This window comes from Carassius gibelio, chromosome B7 (genome assembly GCF_023724105.1).
Source record: "Carassius gibelio isolate Cgi1373 ecotype wild population from Czech Republic chromosome B7, carGib1.2-hapl.c, whole genome shotgun sequence".
In the NCBI taxonomy this organism is placed as follows: domain Eukaryota; kingdom Metazoa; phylum Chordata; class Actinopteri; order Cypriniformes; family Cyprinidae; genus Carassius; species Carassius gibelio.
This window is the reverse complement of record NC_068402.1, coordinates 38,282,834-38,303,613: the sequence shown is the minus strand read 5'-3', so window position 1 is coordinate 38,303,613 and position 20,780 is coordinate 38,282,834. Positions and strand designations below refer to the sequence as shown.

General features: G+C 36.3%; 3 protein-coding genes and 1 long non-coding RNA gene across 4 annotated transcripts in view; 2 read left to right on the top strand and 2 right to left on the bottom strand.

Moving 5' to 3' along the window:
- Positions 1–19,499, top strand: part of LOC127961572 (uncharacterized) — a 464,915-nt gene extending 445,416 nt beyond the window's left edge. Inside the window, exon 3 of the long non-coding RNA XR_008154468.1 lies at positions 19,351–19,499. This is a non-coding gene — a long non-coding RNA (uncharacterized LOC127961572). The remainder of the gene's footprint in view (positions 1–19,350) is intronic.
- Positions 1–20,780, bottom strand: part of LOC127961543 (mucin-5AC-like) — a 609,977-nt gene that overhangs the window by 456,265 nt on the left and 132,932 nt on the right. The window contains exon 7 of the mRNA XM_052560721.1: positions 14,903–14,989. Coding sequence (XP_052416681.1) covers positions 14,903–14,989 — 87 coding nt within the window. The remainder of the gene's footprint in view (positions 1–14,902; positions 14,990–20,780) is intronic.
- LOC127961550 (uncharacterized) overlaps positions 1–20,780 on the top strand; it is a 301,565-nt gene that overhangs the window by 200,783 nt on the left and 80,002 nt on the right. The gene's annotated exons all lie outside the window — the stretch shown is intronic.
- The window catches only part of LOC127961551 (uncharacterized), a 256,120-nt gene that overhangs the window by 207,645 nt on the left and 27,695 nt on the right, over positions 1–20,780 (bottom strand). The gene's annotated exons all lie outside the window — the stretch shown is intronic.

Below are 20,780 nucleotides of genomic sequence, written 5' to 3'. Positions count from 1 at the left end.
ACACCAAATAAGATTCATAAATATATAAGAGTTAATAAATAAGGACATATATATTTTTGTGTAAACAATTACATTTGATCTGTCTGTTTTGTCATCAATCATATTTTAGCATCACTGATATAATATTATAGTTTTTGTTTATATTTTGAATTAGACTATTTTATTATGTATCATTCTGTAAACAATTGATTGATTGATTGATTGATTGGTTTTGTTATTTTTATTAGTTTTTTTTAAAACATAGTTTTTACATTTTAGTTTTGTTACATAATTTTAGTCACATATTATTATATGCTTTTTCTAAATTATTCAAATAACTGATGAACATTCTCTGAATGGATGTCATGCTGTGCTTCCAGCTGGTATTGTGTCAGTTTCTAGAAGGATGTGATTGATGTCTGACTTGCTCCTTCTAGGAATCTGATGAAGTTTGATGAGGTGGAGGTCACTGAGCAAAGACATCCGTCACTCTACAAACAAGACCACCCAAAACCAGCTGAGACTAAACAACCACACACACACTGTCAGCTGTGACCACACACACAACCACACACAACCACACACACAACCACATTTAATCAAGTAAACAAATCAGCTGTTCTGAATTCTGTCATCACAAACCAATGCAACAATTCAGAGCATAATAAATCATCGTACTCCACAAACTGAGCAAAGCGAGCATTTCTGAAATCTGGCTCTACATTTATTTACCAATGCTTATAACAACTGCCGAGCAATACAAGGAATGCTAGTATAATAGTATATGAACATATTTCAGTCATAAACTCTTGGAAAAGTTTTAGCATGTTTCGGTCTAGACAGGTGGAGCTGGGGGAGGTGGAGGGTTTCAGAGGAGGATATACAGTGAAATATTCAATGTTTTTAAAAACAACAAATTCATATTAAAAAAATGTTGCTAGGTTGTTACCTTTTTTTTTTCTCAGCTTTAAAGTCTCAGAAGCTTTTAGCTGCCAAAGCTTTAACAAACTTTACATGTCATTAAGCAACTCACAGACTGGCTCCTGGCATCTAACAGAAGAAGCCGACTAGATCACGATAACTAGCAAAACTTCTCTCCTTGATATTGCTTTGAATCAAAAATCTTTCCTTGTTTTATTGGCATACTCACAGTAACCACAGCTCCTCCCTCAAACACAAACCTGTTTCCTACATTATATAGCCTACACATCATGAAGAAACAAGCGTCATCCTTCATCATCCAAAGTGTTCCATGAAAAATAACTTTCATAGTGTTTTATCTTTCTTATACAGTATATTTCTCCAAATAGGATACATGTAATTCTTACTTTTTTATGTTCTGAAAATTATACTTTGGAATGTTCTATTTATGAATGTTCAAAATATTTAGTTTATTTAAATGTTTCAAAAACACAGTTTTCGTAATGCAAATGTTAAAGGAACACTCCATCAGTAATTTTTTTATATTTTCACAATGTTCCAGAAATATTGCGGGTCCGACGTGCAGTGTGAAAGGGGCTTATGATGCAGCATCATAACTGTCTGTCTGTTTTACAAAAACTCTTGTATTTTTCCAGATATAGCATTCACATAATGCACTCAGAATGCAGCACAGTAACATCACACTTCATGTTCTGCTGGTTCACTTTGCTATTTCTATTGTCGTTGTCACTTTTACTTATTTTGCTAATGTAAAATAATTTTTGTTTGTGTTTTAAGACTTTGTTGTATATCATAAATTACTGAAATAGTAAAACTCAAAATTAAAAATCTGTCATCATTTATGAAAGAAGATGATTTGGAGAATGTTACCAAACAGTTGATAATAGACACTGACGTCCACAGTACTTTGCTCCCTCTATAGAAGTCAATGGCTAACGTCAACGGTTACATTCTTCATAATATATTATTTTGTGCTCAACAGAAGAAAGAAACTCACAAAGGTTAGGAACAACTTGACGGAGAGTAAATGATGACAAAGTTTTATTTTGGGGTGAACTATTCCTTTAAGTTCAGACTAAAGACTGTACATGTGTTAAACTTGTATTATGATGTTTCCAGGAGGAATGGGCGAATCGATCCTGAAGTATTGATATATCGATACTGATGCAGTATCGAAAATATCGATAGTCAAATAAACAATATTGATACTAGGTGTTTTTATATTCCAGTGATTTTGTTTATTAAACAAAAAATAATGCCTACAACCTTAAATTGAATGAATAACCTACGTTAGCAAATAATTGTGTGAAAGGGATTTTCCTGCTCATCTGAACACACACAAATGTAGAAAAGCAGAATCAATCAATTACAGAGAGCCTTCACTCATTCTGATGTGCATTTAAACACAGCTGTGTTTCCCAAGAGGAGCCTATAATGAGAGAGCATGTATGTTTTTTTGGAAAAGGCAGCCCAGAACAATGATAATATATAATGTCAGAAATTTTAATGATGTGTTTAAATATGATAGATTAAATTATCATAAATTATGCATTACTTGTTCATTCAAATGTCGATTAAAGTTAATTAAAGGTTATAATAGTTGACTAATATACTGTTCAAATGATGGTGTTAAACTAGGATTTAACAGCAAACTGTCGCATCAAACCAGCATCTGTTTATTCACTTCCAAGGGTTTATATGTAAATCATGACCTTTCCAATATTCACTCAAACACTGTAAAAAACTCTCTTTTTATATTTTAATGCAGATTAAAGACATTTATTTCACATCAATCAAAATGTATCGATACACAAAAATACATAATAATAATAATAATAATAATAATAATAATAATAATAATAGCAAACACTTTCCACTCCAGTGTACATGTCCCCATATTGCTTGTTAATATAAATACGACAGGCTGGCAGTAAAACACACGTCCGTCAGTGTGACGTCATGAACACATTAACAGTAAAGTCACAGTTGTTTTATCTCCTGCATTGACTCCCGATACAGATGTTTATCGTCTTTCTATTGGCTGAAGTTTTTGGGGAGGTTTTTCTGGATGTTTTGATGACGCTGTTGATCCAGTCTGAATATTTGGGCACGAGGGTGTAAACGCCGGGCTTCCCCGAGCGTCCGCATCCGTCTCCCCAGCTGATGATCCCGTAGAGGAAGCTCACGCCGTCACACTCGCACGCTAACGGACCGCCCGAGTCACCCTGAACACATCACACACACATCAACACATCTGACAGAACAAACACCTCACTTATTCTACAGTAATACTCACGTGGATGGAAGCATGTTTCTGCCACAGAGGGAAAAAAATATTTTTAATATATATTGCATAATTGCAAGATACTGTATAATCTATCAATTGTGAGTTCTAATGTCAGAATTACAGAATATGAAAAATGTTGCAGTTTCCCTTTTTATGCTTTATTCAGTGGCAGAAACATGCTTCCATGGGTATTAGAGCATTTACTGAATATTGTATATGAATGCATATATTAGTAATAATTATATTAATATGAGCCTAAAACAATACTGATTACATTATTTATTATTCTTAATACAGCAGTAATAGTGATATTAAGGTATTTCTTGAAAGAAGATATTCCTTATTTAGTAATAATATTATTATTACATATTACTATCACGATCAAGGTCCAGAAACATTATTAGACTTATGTTACATAAAATCTAAATCTGCAATCCAATAAACGTAATAAATAACATAGCATGACGAAAGGTGTGTGTGGTCTGACCTGACAGGCGTCCACACAGAGCTCACTTCCTGCACACAGCATCCCTGACCTGACCTCTGACCCGTAGACGTCTGGAGACGAGCACTGATCGAACGGGATGATCTTCACCACTCCCTCCATCAGGTGAGAGTACGAGTTCGCCTCTACATTATTAGAGAGTTATGTCATTCATTAATCATTCTCAAACCTGTAAAACCTTCCTTCATCTTCAGAACACAAATTAGAACGCCTCAAGGTTGTGTGTGTCGTGGCTTCACAAATGCTTTGCTGCATACCTCGGTTGTAACGAGTGGTTATTTCAGTCAAAGTTGCTCTTCTATCAGCTTGAATCAGTCGACCCATTCTCCTCTGACCTCTAGCATCAACAAGGCATTTTCACCCACAGGTTTTTTCACTTTTCACACCATTCTTTGTAAACCATAGAAATGGTTGTGCGTGAAAATCCCAGTAACTGAGCAGATTGTGAAATACTCAGACCGGCCCGTCTGGCACCAACAACCATGCCTCGCTCAAAATTGCTTAAATCACCTTTCTTTCCCATTCTGTCATTCAGTTTGGAGTTCAGGAGATTCTCTTGACCAGGACCACACTCCTAAATGCATTGAAGCAACTGGCATGTGATTGGTTGATTAGATAATTGCATTAATGAGAAATTGAACATGTGTTCCTAATAGGGGTGTAACGATACGCGTATTCGTATTGAACCGTTCGGTACGACGCTTTCGGTTCGGTACGCGGTACGCATTATGTATACCGAACGGTTCGTTGGAGTAATTAATTATATTTGAAAAAAAAAAAAAAAGAGAGAGAAAGAAATATAATGATATGCGTTCAACAAGGTAGCCCAATAACCCAAACAACGTAACAGGCAACGCCCCTGACACTCCCGAAGAAGAAAAAAACACCATCTTATATGTTTATGTTAGGCTACTCAGCAGGCGCTCGCTCACTCAGTACACGCTGAAGGCTCGTTGCAAAATAGCCAATGCGTTTAACAGACTAGAAATGAGAAGATCCTCCAATAACCAACAGGTCTGGTGTTTGGGTGCACTTTGGATTCCCTTTAAGCTATAATGGTGATGGCAAGAGAGTGGTGGATAAAAAAACAACGGTATGTCGCATCTGCAACATGACAGGGTACACCAGCGGGATTACAAAAAAAAACAAAAAAAAAAAACAGCGGGAATATCTGGGATATATGCGTCAGTACGATCTGGGAAAAGACGAAAAAAAGGAGAAACATGCACGCAGCAAACTATCCCTGCAGCATTTAGACACTAGCTTACAGGGAATCCAACCCAAACACCAGACCTGTTGGTTATTTTAGGATCTTATATTTCTGGTCTGTTAAATGCATTAGACATTTTGCAACGAGCCTTCAGCGCGTGCTGAGTGAGCGAGCGCCTTAGGGGCCGTTCACATATCGTGCCTAAAAACGCATGGAAAACGCTAAGCGCGTCTTTCTCCTCCTTTCCAAAGCGCTCGGGCAGAAGCGCTCATGAGGCGTCTGTCTTTGCTAAGCAACAATGACGTGCTCTCTCCATGAGACGCGGAAATTTCAGCGAAGGATAAATGGATTTGCAGCTCTAAAAATCGCTTGCAGTAGCTCTGCTACTAAATTTATTTCAAAATTGCAATCCATATACAACTATGATCAGCTGTTCCTTCATCTTGGCTGAGCTCTCAACGTTGTTACGGGAAAGGATGAAGCTGATTGGTTGGTTCTTGTCACATGACCCGCGGTGCGCTTGCGGCATTCTGAAAAGTTGAGATGTTTTTCATTTTGCTGTATCTAAAACGTATCGAACCGAACCGAACCGAACCGTGACATCAGTGTATCGTATCGAACCGAACCGTGAATTTTGTGAACCGTTACACCCCTACTCGATATGTTTGCATTTGCATTTACATCCCTAGTTCCTAATAATCCTTTAGGTGAGTGTAATTTTGCTTAAGGTAACATTAGAATGATAAGTATAATTATATATGCATGCCACTTTCTGAAACAACCTTACACAGTTTTGATAATGTTAATAATGAACACAATGTTAGCGTAGCCTACTGTGATGAAATGCAGACTGCACACATGCTTAGTCTTGGGATTCCTCAACTTCCCTTGGTCATCCTCACAATTTATTGCTTGTAACCATTTTGACATCCTTCCTGGTTCTGTATGTTTATGTAGCAGTACTGTTTATTTCTGTCGGGTTATTTAATATGATTGCTAGTAGCCGGGCTGGCCAAATTCATATTTTGTTATATTTTTATATTTACGGTGCGGGCCAACATGCAAAGGGACGTTACAGTGGGCTCCGGGAATATAGATTTTAAAATGTCTTAAAATAATTGTTAGCCAACATGCAAGGCATACCACAGCAGACTCAAGCTAGAAACATTTTTTGAAGTCACGAAAAACCAAAGAACCAAAGTACTGTTCACTCACCCCTCTGATTGAAGATTAAAGAAATTGACAAAATCATTAGAGCTGACAATTTTGCCTTCAAAAAGTTACAATGGGTGTGACCCCCAATTTGACCCCGGGCGAAAGCAAAGGCCTTTAAGAATTATATCACAACACGGAGATAGTAATCAAGCCAGCCGATAAGGGTAATGCTATGGTTATTTTAGACCGAGCACAAAACCTTGGGGAAGGACCAGTGCTTAATTTGTAAATTGCGAGGTACCGGAACAAAGCGGGGCAATGGATCCGGCACGCGATTACAGAAGAGAGAGGTAACGGAGCACTCGCGCAATCACATTGGTGGACCAGTTTAAGTGATTAAGAGCGTGCATCAGTTGCTTTTACAGGGTCTAACAGGATATAACTCCAACGCAAGTCAATGACACTGACCTTCCGAGTTTGTTTCAGTGATGGCACCACGGACCTCAACAACCTGACCTCACTCACTGGATGGTGTAATGTTGCTGGCTTGATAAGAACCTTAAAAGCTTTATGTCGACTGTGTTGCAATGGCATGCAATTAACTTGACATTTTGTCTTGTCCTGTCATCATAGAATCCAGTTTGATGGCGTTTTAAACACATATTTGGTCAGGTTGTTGAGGTCCGTGGTGCCATCACAGGACTTTGGTTAGGCTAACTGAAACAATTTTTAATTTTTATGATGACAGGACAATGCAATAACTACAATATCTGTCAGGTTAACATCATTAGAAACAAATATGTCAAATGTTGCGTTTCTAAATGAGAAAGCACATCCGTTGAGCGAGTTCTGTCCTCCGTCATTGAAACGGGTATCCGTGTGTGGACCACGGGAGGTCAGTGTCATTGAGTTATATCCGTGGCCGCGTCACGGAATTTGGGGCAATTCCATGGTGGCTTCATGGATTATGAGTTAAGGGCCCGTGGACATTTCACGGAATCCTGTGAGACCAGGTTGTTCAAGATCCAGTTCTCAAAAGTCCCGGGAACCATTGTTCTGTATGTGTTTTATTGCCCAATTCAAGTGATTTAACATTTTTAGTTTTACACTAACCACGCATAATATTTTTCTTTCTCAAAAATACAATAATGTACATACATAGATTTCACAAATTATTATAGCCCAGTTTGTGCTGATTACAGTGAGATTAGACTTTACCCATTTAGATATTTATAAGATGACAAATGTCAGGGCATGACAAAACTTCTCCAGGCCCCAAAAATACCCTTAGACTCCAGAGGGATGTTCCAAATTTGAGGTTGATTTCTCAAAAAAAAAAAAAAAGAGCTTTCTGTGAGATTTTGTTTTGGAGTAGTACCAAGCTTGTCCACTAGTTGACCATCAAACCCCATTAGTGACCATTTAAGGGCACCTTCATTTCCATAAATGGTTTGGGTGACCTGTTTTTCCATTCTTTTCTCAATACTTATGAAGTACACATCGCAATCAGAAGTATTAAGTATCAGTATGGCAGTATTTGATTTCAATTTAACCTCAAAAAAACAGATAAAAGTCACGCTACGAGAACCCTGGACTTGTGTTATAGTTCACAATGCATCAAAAATGGATAATCTATTGTTTTTCTATATATTCAAAACACTTTTAGACTTTTTTTTCCCTCCAAAAACACAATGGATGTTATCAGAGGTGGGTAGTAACGAGTTACATTTACTTCGTTACATTTACTTGAGTAATTTTTCGGGGTAACGAATACTTTTCGGAGTATATTTAAAGATGGGTACTTTATACTCTTACTTGAGTACATTTTTTGGGAAAAATCTGTACTTTTACTTCGTTACTGTGGGCGACGCCCCTCTCGTTACTTTATCTTAATGCAATAAATGCTTCAGTTTATTCCAAACGCGCCGTCTACTTTTCTCTGGACAATGAGCGATGCCCATTCGCGAATGATTCATTCTTTTGAGTCAACTCTGTTCAAAGGCTTGATCAAACCAATTGGCAAACGAGTGAATTGGTTCATGAATCAGTTTGATTGAGTCGTTCAGTTCCATGCTGCACGCGCTGAGCTCTGAAGCGGTTCACTCAGAGTTGTAACGTTTAAGAATATCAGCAGCGTTGAAAACGGGGCTATGGAACTGCACTGAATTGAAAGCTAATCTGCAAAGGCTATTATTTGCTTGCGATGGAGATCCTTATTAGATGGACGCGTGTGCTGTCTACTGTTTAACAGGTAATAACTTGGGCTACATTCGATTACAGTACACGATACCACTGTGACATTAGTTTGTTGTACGTGTGTGGCTTATAACAGGTTGAATGCAGCTTCCAAAAGACAAAGAATAGCCGATTAAGATTTTATTAATTTTGATACAATCACACCAGTGCGAGTACGTTCAGCAAGTCATATCATCAGCTGCTAAATTCAGATCTGTGATCGCTTGCTGGCGCTGAGCCAGAGACAGACGCGTTTTTACAGCGCTGCGCATTAACCAATCACACACGGTTCTGTTGAGCTTTTGAATGCAATGGCCAATCAGAGGTGTTCCGATGAGTCATCGCTGAAATGCCGGTGCTTCCTTCACTCGCTCACTTACTGAATACCTCTTTCTGCCGAATTCTCTCGTCAGAAACAACAAAGTGCAGATGTGTGTACGAATCTATAATTAAGATATTGATTTCACAGTGTTAACAGTTTCAGTGATTTTAATGGTAGTTTCTGAGAGTGAATGAAATCTAGACTGTCAGTGGAAATTATGTTTAATAATGTAAATGTTATTTGCTCTCTTTCTGAACAATGAAAGATTAGTAGCAATATTTATATCACATTAATTTTCAATGTTAAATTCACATTTAAAATAAAGTCAGTCGTATTAAAAATATGTTATGGCATGATACCTATATTTGTTACTTAAACAGACAGGGTTTTATAATAAATTACATAAATTGGATTAAAGGCTGATGAAATATATACATTTATACACACACACATACATTACATAAATTTTTTGTCTATATATCTATATAAAAAAAGGCTCCGTATATATGACCCAAAGTAACTAGTAACTAACTACTTGAGTAGATGTTTTATCCGATACTCTTTTACTCTTACTCAAGTAACTATTCAAGACTAGTACTTTTACTTTTACTTGAGTAAATATTTCTAGAATTACTTTTACTTTTACTTGAGTAAAGTTTTTGGGTACTCTACCCACCTCTGGATGTTATCTTTTGAAAACTCTCTATGAAAATTAATAAAGATTTTTACTGTTTTTTCATGATTTCATCTATGCATCACTATTTCAAAGTAAAGCTCAGAACGCACTCTCTGACTCTGAGTACTCTTCTTGCATATTAATAAATTACAGTTGCTCTGTAAAATATTTAAAAAATCAGTCAACAAATATCAAAACTACAGTCTTTAAGCTTTCCAATTATCTATATTTTGTCAAGATTACTTTAGGTTCTGACTAAGATATTACTGTTTAAACATGTAATCGCAAGTGTCCCACCGATGGGCCAGTGACAGTTAACAGGACGATCAAATCTTTTTTTTTAATATTGACCAAATATTTAATTCAAATATCCACTTAATCTTTACATTTTGGCCACCATTTTAGGATAGAAATGCTAGCCTTTATAATTCCTTCAACAAAAACATGGACATCACAACCCTTACAAATCTAATCCTTGGTTTAGGGGAACCATCCCAGTTGCTCAAAAAAAAAGAAAAAAACATTTCATGTGTATGTTAACATATACGTATATGTAAATAAGCAAGTAAACATGAACATATAAACATAATTCGAAAAAAAGTTGTTTTACAGTGAAGACAGACAGGCGAAGCGTCATTCCCGCATCTGCGCTCGCTCTCACCTCATGTCTACAGCTGTCTGCAACTTATGACAACTTTCTGGCCCCAAGATGAGAAAAAGAAAAAAGCCCAAGATGAGGCCCGTGCATCACTTTAAGGTACTTTTATAATCCTGTTAAACTTTGGATTTTGACATGTTCTTGTAAGAATGGTAACTACAAAATAACTGTGGCTTTGATCCTCCAATGGCTTCAAATAAAAATTTACGAAGTATTCAGATAATATTTTTTGTGGTAATAAAAACAGACCTAAGCGAACAATCTTTTAAAATGCCATAAAATGCATGATATAAAAACAACATGGCAATAATGATTGGTTAATTAATAATAATTGAATAACATTGTTAAAATACATAATGCAATACAGAATAAACAATGAATGTACATTGCATGTGTGGCAGACTGGGTAAGTTCCCTCCCCTGTGTTTAGAACGACAGCCTATCAGAACATGGTGCTGCTGATAACACTGTACGTGTTGGGCTGTGTGCTTCGGCCTGACATCCCATCCTAGAATTAGCAGCTTTCTGTAAGCGTGTTTGTGTGGTTTCTTTATACTGTTTGTGTATTGTTTTGTTTGGTTGTGCCATTGTATGATTTGTCTTGTTTATTGTATGGTTTCTTTATTGATGTGTTTCTTGCTGTGTTTGATTTTGCTTATTTTGTAGTTTACTTTTATAAACTCTCTGCTTTTGATTTTTTTTTTTTCATTAAAGGGGGGGTGAAATGCTATTTCATGCATACTGAGTTTTTTACACTGTTAAAGAGTTGGATTCCCATGCTAAACATGGACAAAGTTTCAAAAATTAAGTTGTACATTTGAAGGAGTATTTTTGTTCCAAAAATACTCCTTCCGGTTTGTCACACGTTTCGGAAAGTTTTTTGGCTCTGTGTGACGTTAGATGGAGCTGAATTTCCTTATATGGGTCCTGAGGCACTTCTGCCGGAAGAGCGCGCGCTCCCGTATAACAGAGCACTGAGAGCACAACAGACTTCACTGATCAGAGCGAGAGCGTCGCGAAATGTCACAAAAGAAGTGTGTTTTTGGTTGCCAGGGCAAGACAACCCTGCACAGATTACCAAAAGAGAAACAGCATTAAGGGACCAGTGGATGGAGTTTATTTTTACAGAGCATCAACGGAGTTGTGCAAGTGTTTGTGTTTGTTCCCTGCATTTCGAAGATGCTAGTTTTACAAACAAGGCCCAGTTTGACGCTGGATTTGCACATTGTTTATTTCTTAAGGATGATGCAATCCCAAGGAAAAAGGGTCACGATCGTGTGTTGGAACCGCAGGCGGTGAGTAAAACTGCTTCAAATATCTCTGTGTTGTTAACTTAGCTATCGACGCGTAAGCACATCAAGTAAACCTTGTACACCTTTAAAGAAAAAACAAGACGACATAAAGTGGAAATTAGTTTACAGTTTAATTACATACCACATAGAGACGTCCTGCTGTAGTCGTTGCTGCTGCTGCTCTCGTTCAGTTTCAGCCTCTGGATCTGATTCTGGATCATAAATATACGCTGAATCTGACTGTTAGCCATGGTTTGTTTTGGATGATGTTGTTTCCCTAACGGTAATGTCACAGCTTCCAAACGCTCTCAACGCAAAAGCCTACTGGTGCTCGTGATTCTTTAGCTCCGCCCACACGTCACGCCTCCAGACGCTCGTGTTTTTCCGAAAAAATCAGCACAGACTATTTTTCTCTTATGAATATAATAAAACTAAATACTTTCTGGAGTTATGAAGGATGCAGTACTACTCTATAGGTATTCAAGATTAACAGGATATTGAGTGAAAACGAGCATTTCACTTTTAGGAATGACAAATGTCTCCAATCAGGCTCTGGTATAACTTAGTTTGCTGTATGTGATTAATTGTTCTCTCTTGTGTTTTAGGTTTCTGAGTAGGGAGGCTAATTCTAGTACCTGGTGGTGGCGTTTGGAGCACAACGTGTGGATCGCCGTTCGTGATCACTTACAGTACCTCACTGTGTGTGTGTGTGTGTGTGTGTGTGTGTGTGGCCTACCCTGCTACAGTTAAGCCTTAGTCGTTCTAGTTATGTCATGTATGTGGTGTACTGAGTTGTCGTTGTTTAGCCCATTGAGCTATATCTAAGTCTGGTCGATTTATAGTTTTTTACCTGATTATAGTGAAATTAATAAATGTTTTGTATTCTGATGCCCATGTCTCTGCCCTCCATGGTAACGAACCCGTGTGTCAGTGTTTAGTTCCCCTCACTTTACAGGGGTGACATAGACAGCATTACATAAATTCTTGTTTTAATAGTCATAGTGCCATTTACTCCTCCATAGATACACATAGGCTGTTATTACAAATGTCTGCAAAGGTCGCTAAAAGGCCTGATAACTGCTGTTACACTTAGAGGACGATCAAATCCTTGTTTAATACTGACCAAACATTTAATTCAAATATCCACTTAATCTTTAATTTTTGGCAACCTTTCTACAACATAAACATGTGGACATCACAACGCTTACAAAAACGAATACTTGTTTTTATTGGAGTTTTTTTTTTTTTTTTTTTTTGTCATTTCTGAATGCTTGAGAGACTTTAAAATCAATCAGACAACTGTTTTAGACAACTGACTAATTGTAATTTGTAAATAATACAATTTAATTACAAGTTAGCGATCTACATTGTAACAATAAAAACTCCAAAACTACGGGAACTGGCGGACAATCAAAATGAAACTTTAATGCTCAAAATAAACACAAAAAACAGCACGTCAGCCCCTCACGGACGACTGACGCACACAAATAAAAACCAAACACAACTAAAGCCCAGGCCTGGTCCTCTCTCGTCCTTCACTGTCGTCGCTCCGGTTTTATACCCCTCCATCTCCTCCGTGGGTCTCGAGACTGGTGGGTCGAGCAGGTGTCGCTCATCTCCAATCACTCCACCGGCCTGGCTCCTGTCTCTCGGCCCCTCGTCACATACATATTTTATTAAAGTTATATTATGACCCCTATATATAATGGGAAACACATCAAACAATGCTTGAGCTTGAGCACCTGCCCCTTTGCCCTTTGGTGTCCAAAGTTCATGTTCACGACAGATTCCTGTGAACGATGTCAATCACATTCAGACTGGCTTCTGAAAAACTCTCACATAAGAAGAAAAAGAGTATTAAATAATATCTCAAATTATATTCACAACTTTGAGGTAAAGTATTCTCATAAAACAAACAAAGCTATCAAGGTCTTCATCTGTGATTCATAATCTTATACATTTCATTTACCATCTAGTTAACCCTTTGAGTTATTCTATTTTCATTATTTCACCAATATTATGATGTTAATACAATATGCATGTTTATTTTTGACTATCTACTGAATATCATTAACTTTGTGTTTTTTTCATTTTCATTGACTTCCATAATGTATTTTCTTTTGTACTATATAAGTTAATAGGAACCGCCAGCTGTTTGATTACCAGCAATCTTCAAAATATCTTCTTTAATGTTCATCATAAGAAAGCAACTCATACTTTTTTGGGTGAACTATACTTTTAAGTTACCTATCTCACTTTGATGATGACTTTATTTAATATTATAATTAAAGTCTGTACAATATGGATTACTGGAAATTACATTCAAAGATGTATGCATATACTGTATCATTAATATCCATAATTATTCATATTAATTATTGCTGTGTACAGAGAGAGAGAGAGAGAGTATTTCATTGTAGAACTGCAGACATCTTGATTTCATTTTGGTGATGAGAGTTCTTCCTTCCTAAATAAATAAAATAAAATAAATTAATACAAACAATTTACTGCTGACCATTTCTTCACAGTCATGATTCAGATTGTTAGAGATCAGTGTGAATCATCAGGTTTTGTGACGTTCAAAACTCACCAGCTCTTCTCACACAGATGATCTGAAGAAGAATCACAGTAGGAGCAGCAAACACTGCAATCTCTACAATACTCACAATCACTACAGGAACCATGTGTGGACAGAACGGAGAGAAAGAAGAGAAGAACAATAATCACAATCACTACAGGAACCATGTGTGGACAGAACAGAGAGAAAGAAGAGAAGAACAATAATCACAATCACTACAGGAACCATGTGTGGACAGAACGGAGAGAAAGAAGAGAAGAAACAATAATCACAATCACTACAGGAACCATGTGTGGACAGAACGGAGAGAAAGAAGAGAATCAATCTCTGAAACTGTGAACTGATTATTAACAATGAACAATTACTGACGAATCATTTATAAATTCACTGATAGTTTCAGTTTATGTCATTCATTACCTCTGATTAATGATCCAGCAGTCATACAGACTACAGTTTCTGATGCTGTGTCAGCTGCTTCTGTGGATCATGAACATTAGTTCAGTTCAAACATCACATGACATCAATAAGACATGCAGACACTGTAAATCTGTGAGAGCTGAAGTCATCTCAGTGTTTGAGGTAATGATCCATTTATCTATTTTAGAGATGCAAAAACCATAAAGGATTATTTCATCAAACCATTTATAAATTCACTGATAGTTTCTGTGCAAGAAAAGAGAAGTGAAAGACTGATGATGTCTAATCGAAATTCATCTTAGCTGTGTTCAACTTTGTTTTTTCTTCAATATATGTTAAACAAAAACAGCCTGATAGCCTCAGATAGTTTGATATATAAACCCTTTAATCATAATTAAATAAGGTATTTACATATATACTAGCTTTCACATTGACTTGTTTTGTGAAAGAGAAAACACGTGTTTTAGGTCTACAAATTAAACAAGAGCAGTGATAAGCTTCTCTTAAAGTTTATTAATAATCAGTTATGTTTCTCTGTATAAGGAGGAGGATTTCAGTTCTGATGCATCATATTTGATCAAATACATCTTAGCTCTGTTTGACTTCATTGTTCATCGACTGCTGATGTGTGTCAGTGATCATGTACCTTGTTCTGTAGAAGCTGCTGTAGTTTTACTTGATTTCTTCTCAGAGTTTGAGCTGCCGACTGGAATCAGTGTTGAATCAGCTGAAGCTGCAGAAGAGGAATGATCAGAATATTATTATTATTATTATTATTATTATTATTATTATTAATAATAATAATAATAATAATACACTACTTAAAACTGAAAGTAAGACTCAGGCAGCTCTAGCTCACACAGACAGTTAAAGAGAAACACAGTCAGACATAAATGTAGAAATTAAAGGTTAGATGCTGTTTATTTGTCATGCATTCAATAAAAAAAGCTTTTTCAAAGGCATGTTTTGCTATCTATTTAAAGTGTCTAAAGTGTAGACAAGACACAGTGTATCTCTGAAGGCATCACTGATGATCTTGTCTCCTGAATTCTGTTCAGTGATAATGGAAGAGTTTTAGTAAATTTTAGTAAAAAACTAAAAAGCCAGGAATAAAAACATACTTTGGCAATTGTGGCTATATTTGAGAAATTGCTAAAGTGCAATGAACAACGTGCCCAAAATATAAGCTATTGAGGAACACATACTTATGCTCTACAACTTGTGCTTCAACTTGTCTGCCAGTGCAACACCAAGATGCATATTATTTGTAAACACAAACATCATACAGCCCTGTCTAATAAAAGTGATACAAACATTCAGGGATGCAAACACATGTATTTATATAGCCTACACTACACACAAATAATATACAATTAAATTATGCTTATTTTAAATGTATTGTGTAGACTAGGTATAAAAATATATGCTTTTAATAATGATAATATGAAACGCTTCAAAACAGAGCGCACAAAGCGCGTATGCACATCGTGGGTGCAGAATGATGTGCTCAAAGCAACATGGAGTCACAGTGTGCTGCGCTGCTCAAGTGCGCATTTAAAAGTACGTGCAACCCCGTCCCAGGTGCAGCCCCACCTCGATCTGCAGACTGCAGCCGGGTGCTTCTCCAAAACAGGCAGAAATGATATGAATTGTGACCGTCAGACTTATAATCATTTTCGTTCCATCTAGTCTCGTCCAGTGTTAATTTTGACACGAAATTTTAATTTAGTTTTAGTCTTAGTCTTTTGACTATAATTCTTTTTAGTTTTGGTCAAGTTTTAGTCATCTGATTTGTTTTAATTTTAGTCTTATTTTAGTCGACTAAAATTGCTTGGTATTTTAGTCGACTAAAATTGCTTGGTATTTTAGTCGACTAAAATAAGACTAAAATCAATAACAGATTTACTAGACAATTTTTTACAGCTGGTATAGGAAACAAACTTAACCAAAATATATAAAACACAAATTCAACTTTATTTCAACACAACTGTGTCTTTATTTCGATTCAAAAGCTTTTATGCAGCAACAAACACTGTCATGATAATGTAAACAATAACTAGCTGCCAATTGACCATCAATAAAAGAAAAATAACGTTAGGTCCAGGACCTTAAAGCTTACAGCTGAGCTGAACAATAAGTGCATAAATTTAAAGTAAATATTTAATAAGTTGGCAGCTAGGTGGATAAAAAAAGTAACAAGATTTTATAAGGTATTCATTTGTCTAGCAATATTGTATGTTTTAAATACTACATTATTGCTAGATTTGTATGTATAATGATAGGATGTGAACATTCATGTTTCACATGACTAATATAGAAATATTTGTGATATTGTCAACAAGTAGAACATTATAAAATATACTAAACATTAGTATTAATCAAATGTATTTATCCTGATATTACGTATTAGTATTATGCTCGCATCTAATTTGAAGAAGGGGCTATTTTACAGTACTTTTCAGTTCGTAATATTTAATGCTACTACATCTACGCACTGCACTATTCCAATTTTGCTTAGCTCAATAAACAAAAGAACATCGTTGTAAAATTACATTTCAGAAAATGTCCGGGTGGCTCGTCTGTTAATGTCTTTTCAAATTGGTTGTGTTCTTGCCACGAATGAGCGCTCTGCGTGCTTTACACTTTGTTTTGTTTTGTTCGTCGTCAAACGTGAAGTGAGCTGTGGACATTTTGTCGCTCTTTTAGACAGTAGGGACTTTAAGCAACAGCTGCGAATGGAACGGCTACAGCGACCGGAAGTTTGCCGTCACACCGCTGTAGCCAAGAAGGTAAAAGTCACTAAGCAACAGTAAAACAGAACAGCGCAACGCAGCATTAATTCATTTATTGAGATCCAAAAAAATATATAATTTAAAAAAGCAGGAGAAGGATTGCTTTTGGCGTTAAATGACAATCTTTTGTCAGAAGAGGAGTTTTTAATATTGTATGATGTAAATAAGTCTAAAAACATAACATTTATTTACCTAACCTCTCACGTTGTAGCGACTCCGGCAAATCAGCTGTTCTCCCGTAGTAGACCGTTAAATTAGAACGTCACAAAGTAGCAGTTAAATTCGCGCAGGCGCAATACAACGCCAGAATGGCGTTGCCGTTCCACCAGAGGCTGTTGCTTAAAGTCCCTATCACCTCTTCGAATGCCGACTTCCCGGGAGCTCATAAAAACTGAAAACCTTCGCTTCACGTCTCAATAAGTCAGGCTCTGATTGGTTCTCTTCTCTCATGCAGTCTGTTCTTGTTTGCCGGTTCTTTTGCTCATTCCTCGCATCTCTCCCGTCTGCTGATTTGATTTTCGTCACAGTCTATTTTCGTCTCGTCCTTTATTCGTTGACGATAATGTCAATCAATTTAGTCATAGTTTTAGTCTCCATCAGTGCCTTCTATTTTAGTTTTCGTTTCGTTTTCGTCGGCAAAAATATATTCGTGACGAAAATAATGACGAAAATATTTAGTCAACGAAATTAACACTGGTCTCGTCAACGAAAACTCGAAAACATCTCATCATGTTTTAGTCACATTAGAGCCATTTTTATCTAGTCATCGTCGCGTTATCGTCATAAAAAAGGTGCGTCAACCAAATCATTTTGTTATCGTCATTGTTGACTAAAACAACCATGCTCTTAACTGCCCCCCTCTTAACCCCTCTTTCTAAACGTAGACTTGAAAGTCTGCTATTAACACTTAAATTGTTATTATTCATGAATGCTTTTTTGTAATATGACACCATCACTAAGGGGAGGAGCCTGCTAACAGATTTTAAAGTACCATTTCTATGGGAATGTATTGTCCGATTTGAAATTGTTTTATCAGGATGAATTTTGAGGAATTAAGCTTTCAAATGATATATAACTTATGATGAATACAAAAACATGATATTAATGAAGTAAACTTAAAATATTTTTTGTAACTCCGGTTATAATGTGTAGGATTATCCTTGAACAGTCCATTTCATTAAGGGAACCCAACACCGCATTCCACAGTTTTTTTTATAAAACTATTTATTTTTATATAAAGTAGATGTGTATAGGATGCACCATATTTAAACTATTAAGTTTGCTTATTAAAGTGTTTAAACTAAACTCTCAGGAAATGGACACATGCGATCACGTGGACACTACGCTAATTACATGCAAGAACCGGAGAACGGGGCGTAGGCCCCACCCAAGACAATATCTGATTGGCTGTCACACTAAGAAGGACGGGTCAGATGGACACACTTATAACCCAATGACCCAATGACAACATCACTTTTCTCTGTCACTGTTTGAATGAATGTTTGTGTGTTTTCGTTAGTTTAGTTTGTGTGTATTATAGTAGTTCAATAAAACCTTGTTTGATTTTACATACATGTGTCTTGTGCTGTGTGCTTACAAGTTACTGCCTTAAACTGTAGATTCTGTTACCTTGCTCATAATCAGTTATCATAATTTTATTGTATTATTACCATAGGCTACGGGATAATATTTGTATAGAATTGATAAAATACCCTAACTTCAACATATCGGTGGACGAATAGTTGATAAAGTGGTCAATATTAATTCTGAATAATTTGCATACTAATTCGGTTCTTATTCACTGTAATTCAATCCCCTTTGAGTTATATTGATCTTAATTCCCTTATTAATCTTACAGATGTATATGTTTTGAGGTGCATTCTTGTAATAATTTAATCTATTACAGTCTTTATATAACAAACAGTGGTAAAATATCTATTTAGGAGTCGTATATAGTTTGTGATGATCAGATCAGGATTTAATGATAATATACTGAAGTGAGCGTGTGTCAGTTTGCGGGGTTAAAGAAATGTAGTGTTGTTATCTGAACACATGTCAGTGTATCTGAGTGAGGTCTTCAGGTCACAGTAAACATTGATCTTAACAGCTGATTCTGGACCTGCTTGTGTAGGAGCTGAAGCTGATTTAGAGCTGGTGACTGGAGACGGTGGCTTTGTTTCGCTTGGAGCTGGAAAAGATGAATGTTCAGATACGTCATAGACTACCATCATATTTAAATGCCTGATGATTAATTGTTCATATAAATCATTTACTTGGATACTTGACAGTATATGTGGCTGAGGTCTTCAGTTGATCTCTGTGTTTAAGCTGACATCTCCACTCTCTGTTGTGATCTTCATTCAGGAGTGTTGTAGTCAGAGAGATGAGACACTGTTCAGAGGAGAATGAGATCTGAAATCTGGAGTCTGTCTGCAGATTCACACCAGCCTGATTCACCCAGATCAGCTCAAGACCCTCAGAACGAACTAAAATATCACAAGAGACTAGATCATCATTATATAACTGACAGAAGAGAGTCAGAGAGCGGCCTGATCTGATCTCAGACTGTGAGGATGATGAAGACACTGAAACAGAAAATCAGACAGAGATTAGATGACAATATTACTGTTTAATTCAACATATAATCATAATATTCACAGAAACACTGACCATGAAGAACATGCAGATAAACTTGTGCATCAGCTCCTTGTTGTTGTTCATTCACATATTGTCTGCAGGCGTAATGTCCACGATCTTCTTTTGTGACTTTCTTGATGTTCAGAGAGCAGTCAGAGCCCAGACTCAGTCTCTCGTGTCTCTCTGTGTCAGTCTTCTTTATTCCTAAAGAAATCAGTTCAACTGACCCTGACGGTCTGTTATAGTTCCATGTAGTTGATGTGCAGCCAGGAAGAGCATTATTACAGGACAGACGGACATCTTCACCAGAACTGAACACACGAGTCACTTCTGCTCCACTGATACCTACAGATAATAATAATAATAATAATAATAATAATAATAATAATAATAATAATAATAATGTGGGTTAATGACTTGATTATGAAATCACTGATTCTTGAGACATGGGACAAAACAGCTACTGTAACTGTGGGTTGTAAATGAAAATAGTATCAATTTAAATGTTTTTAGGGATTAATGATAGAATGTATTTAACTCAGTTATCCCTTAAATTTATTTTAATTTACCATTATTATCTCAGATCGATGACTCTGTATTGTGTCTAAAACAGAGAAGGGTTCAATCATTATATAAACTGATATAATATAATGATTGAACCCTTCTCTGTGCAACGTGGACACTGTTTTAGATGTAGTGAGAACACAATAAGAGTTTTTATTTTCATTTTATTTTTTTATGATGAAAAATAACTTGTTTTATCAAAAGCATCTCTTAATAATCTCTCATATTAAAGCGCGGTTGTTTTTCAAGCACACGTGTGTGTTTCATAAGGTTGTAAAGTCGTGTCCTCTCTTTCTGTCAGCAGCGTCAGATCTTGATTAAAATGTAAAATCATCAGGGAATCTGAGGGGCAGCTGTCTCTCTGAAGGACCCTCGTCACATTCCTCCTCTGCAGAGTACATCAGTGTCACTTTATAGTTTTACAATATTTTAAATCCTAATATTAATATTTCCTGTGTCACAACCATGATATGTCATGTTAGGGGGCTACCATTAACTTCAAATATTACATTAAATATTAACGTTTGTTAA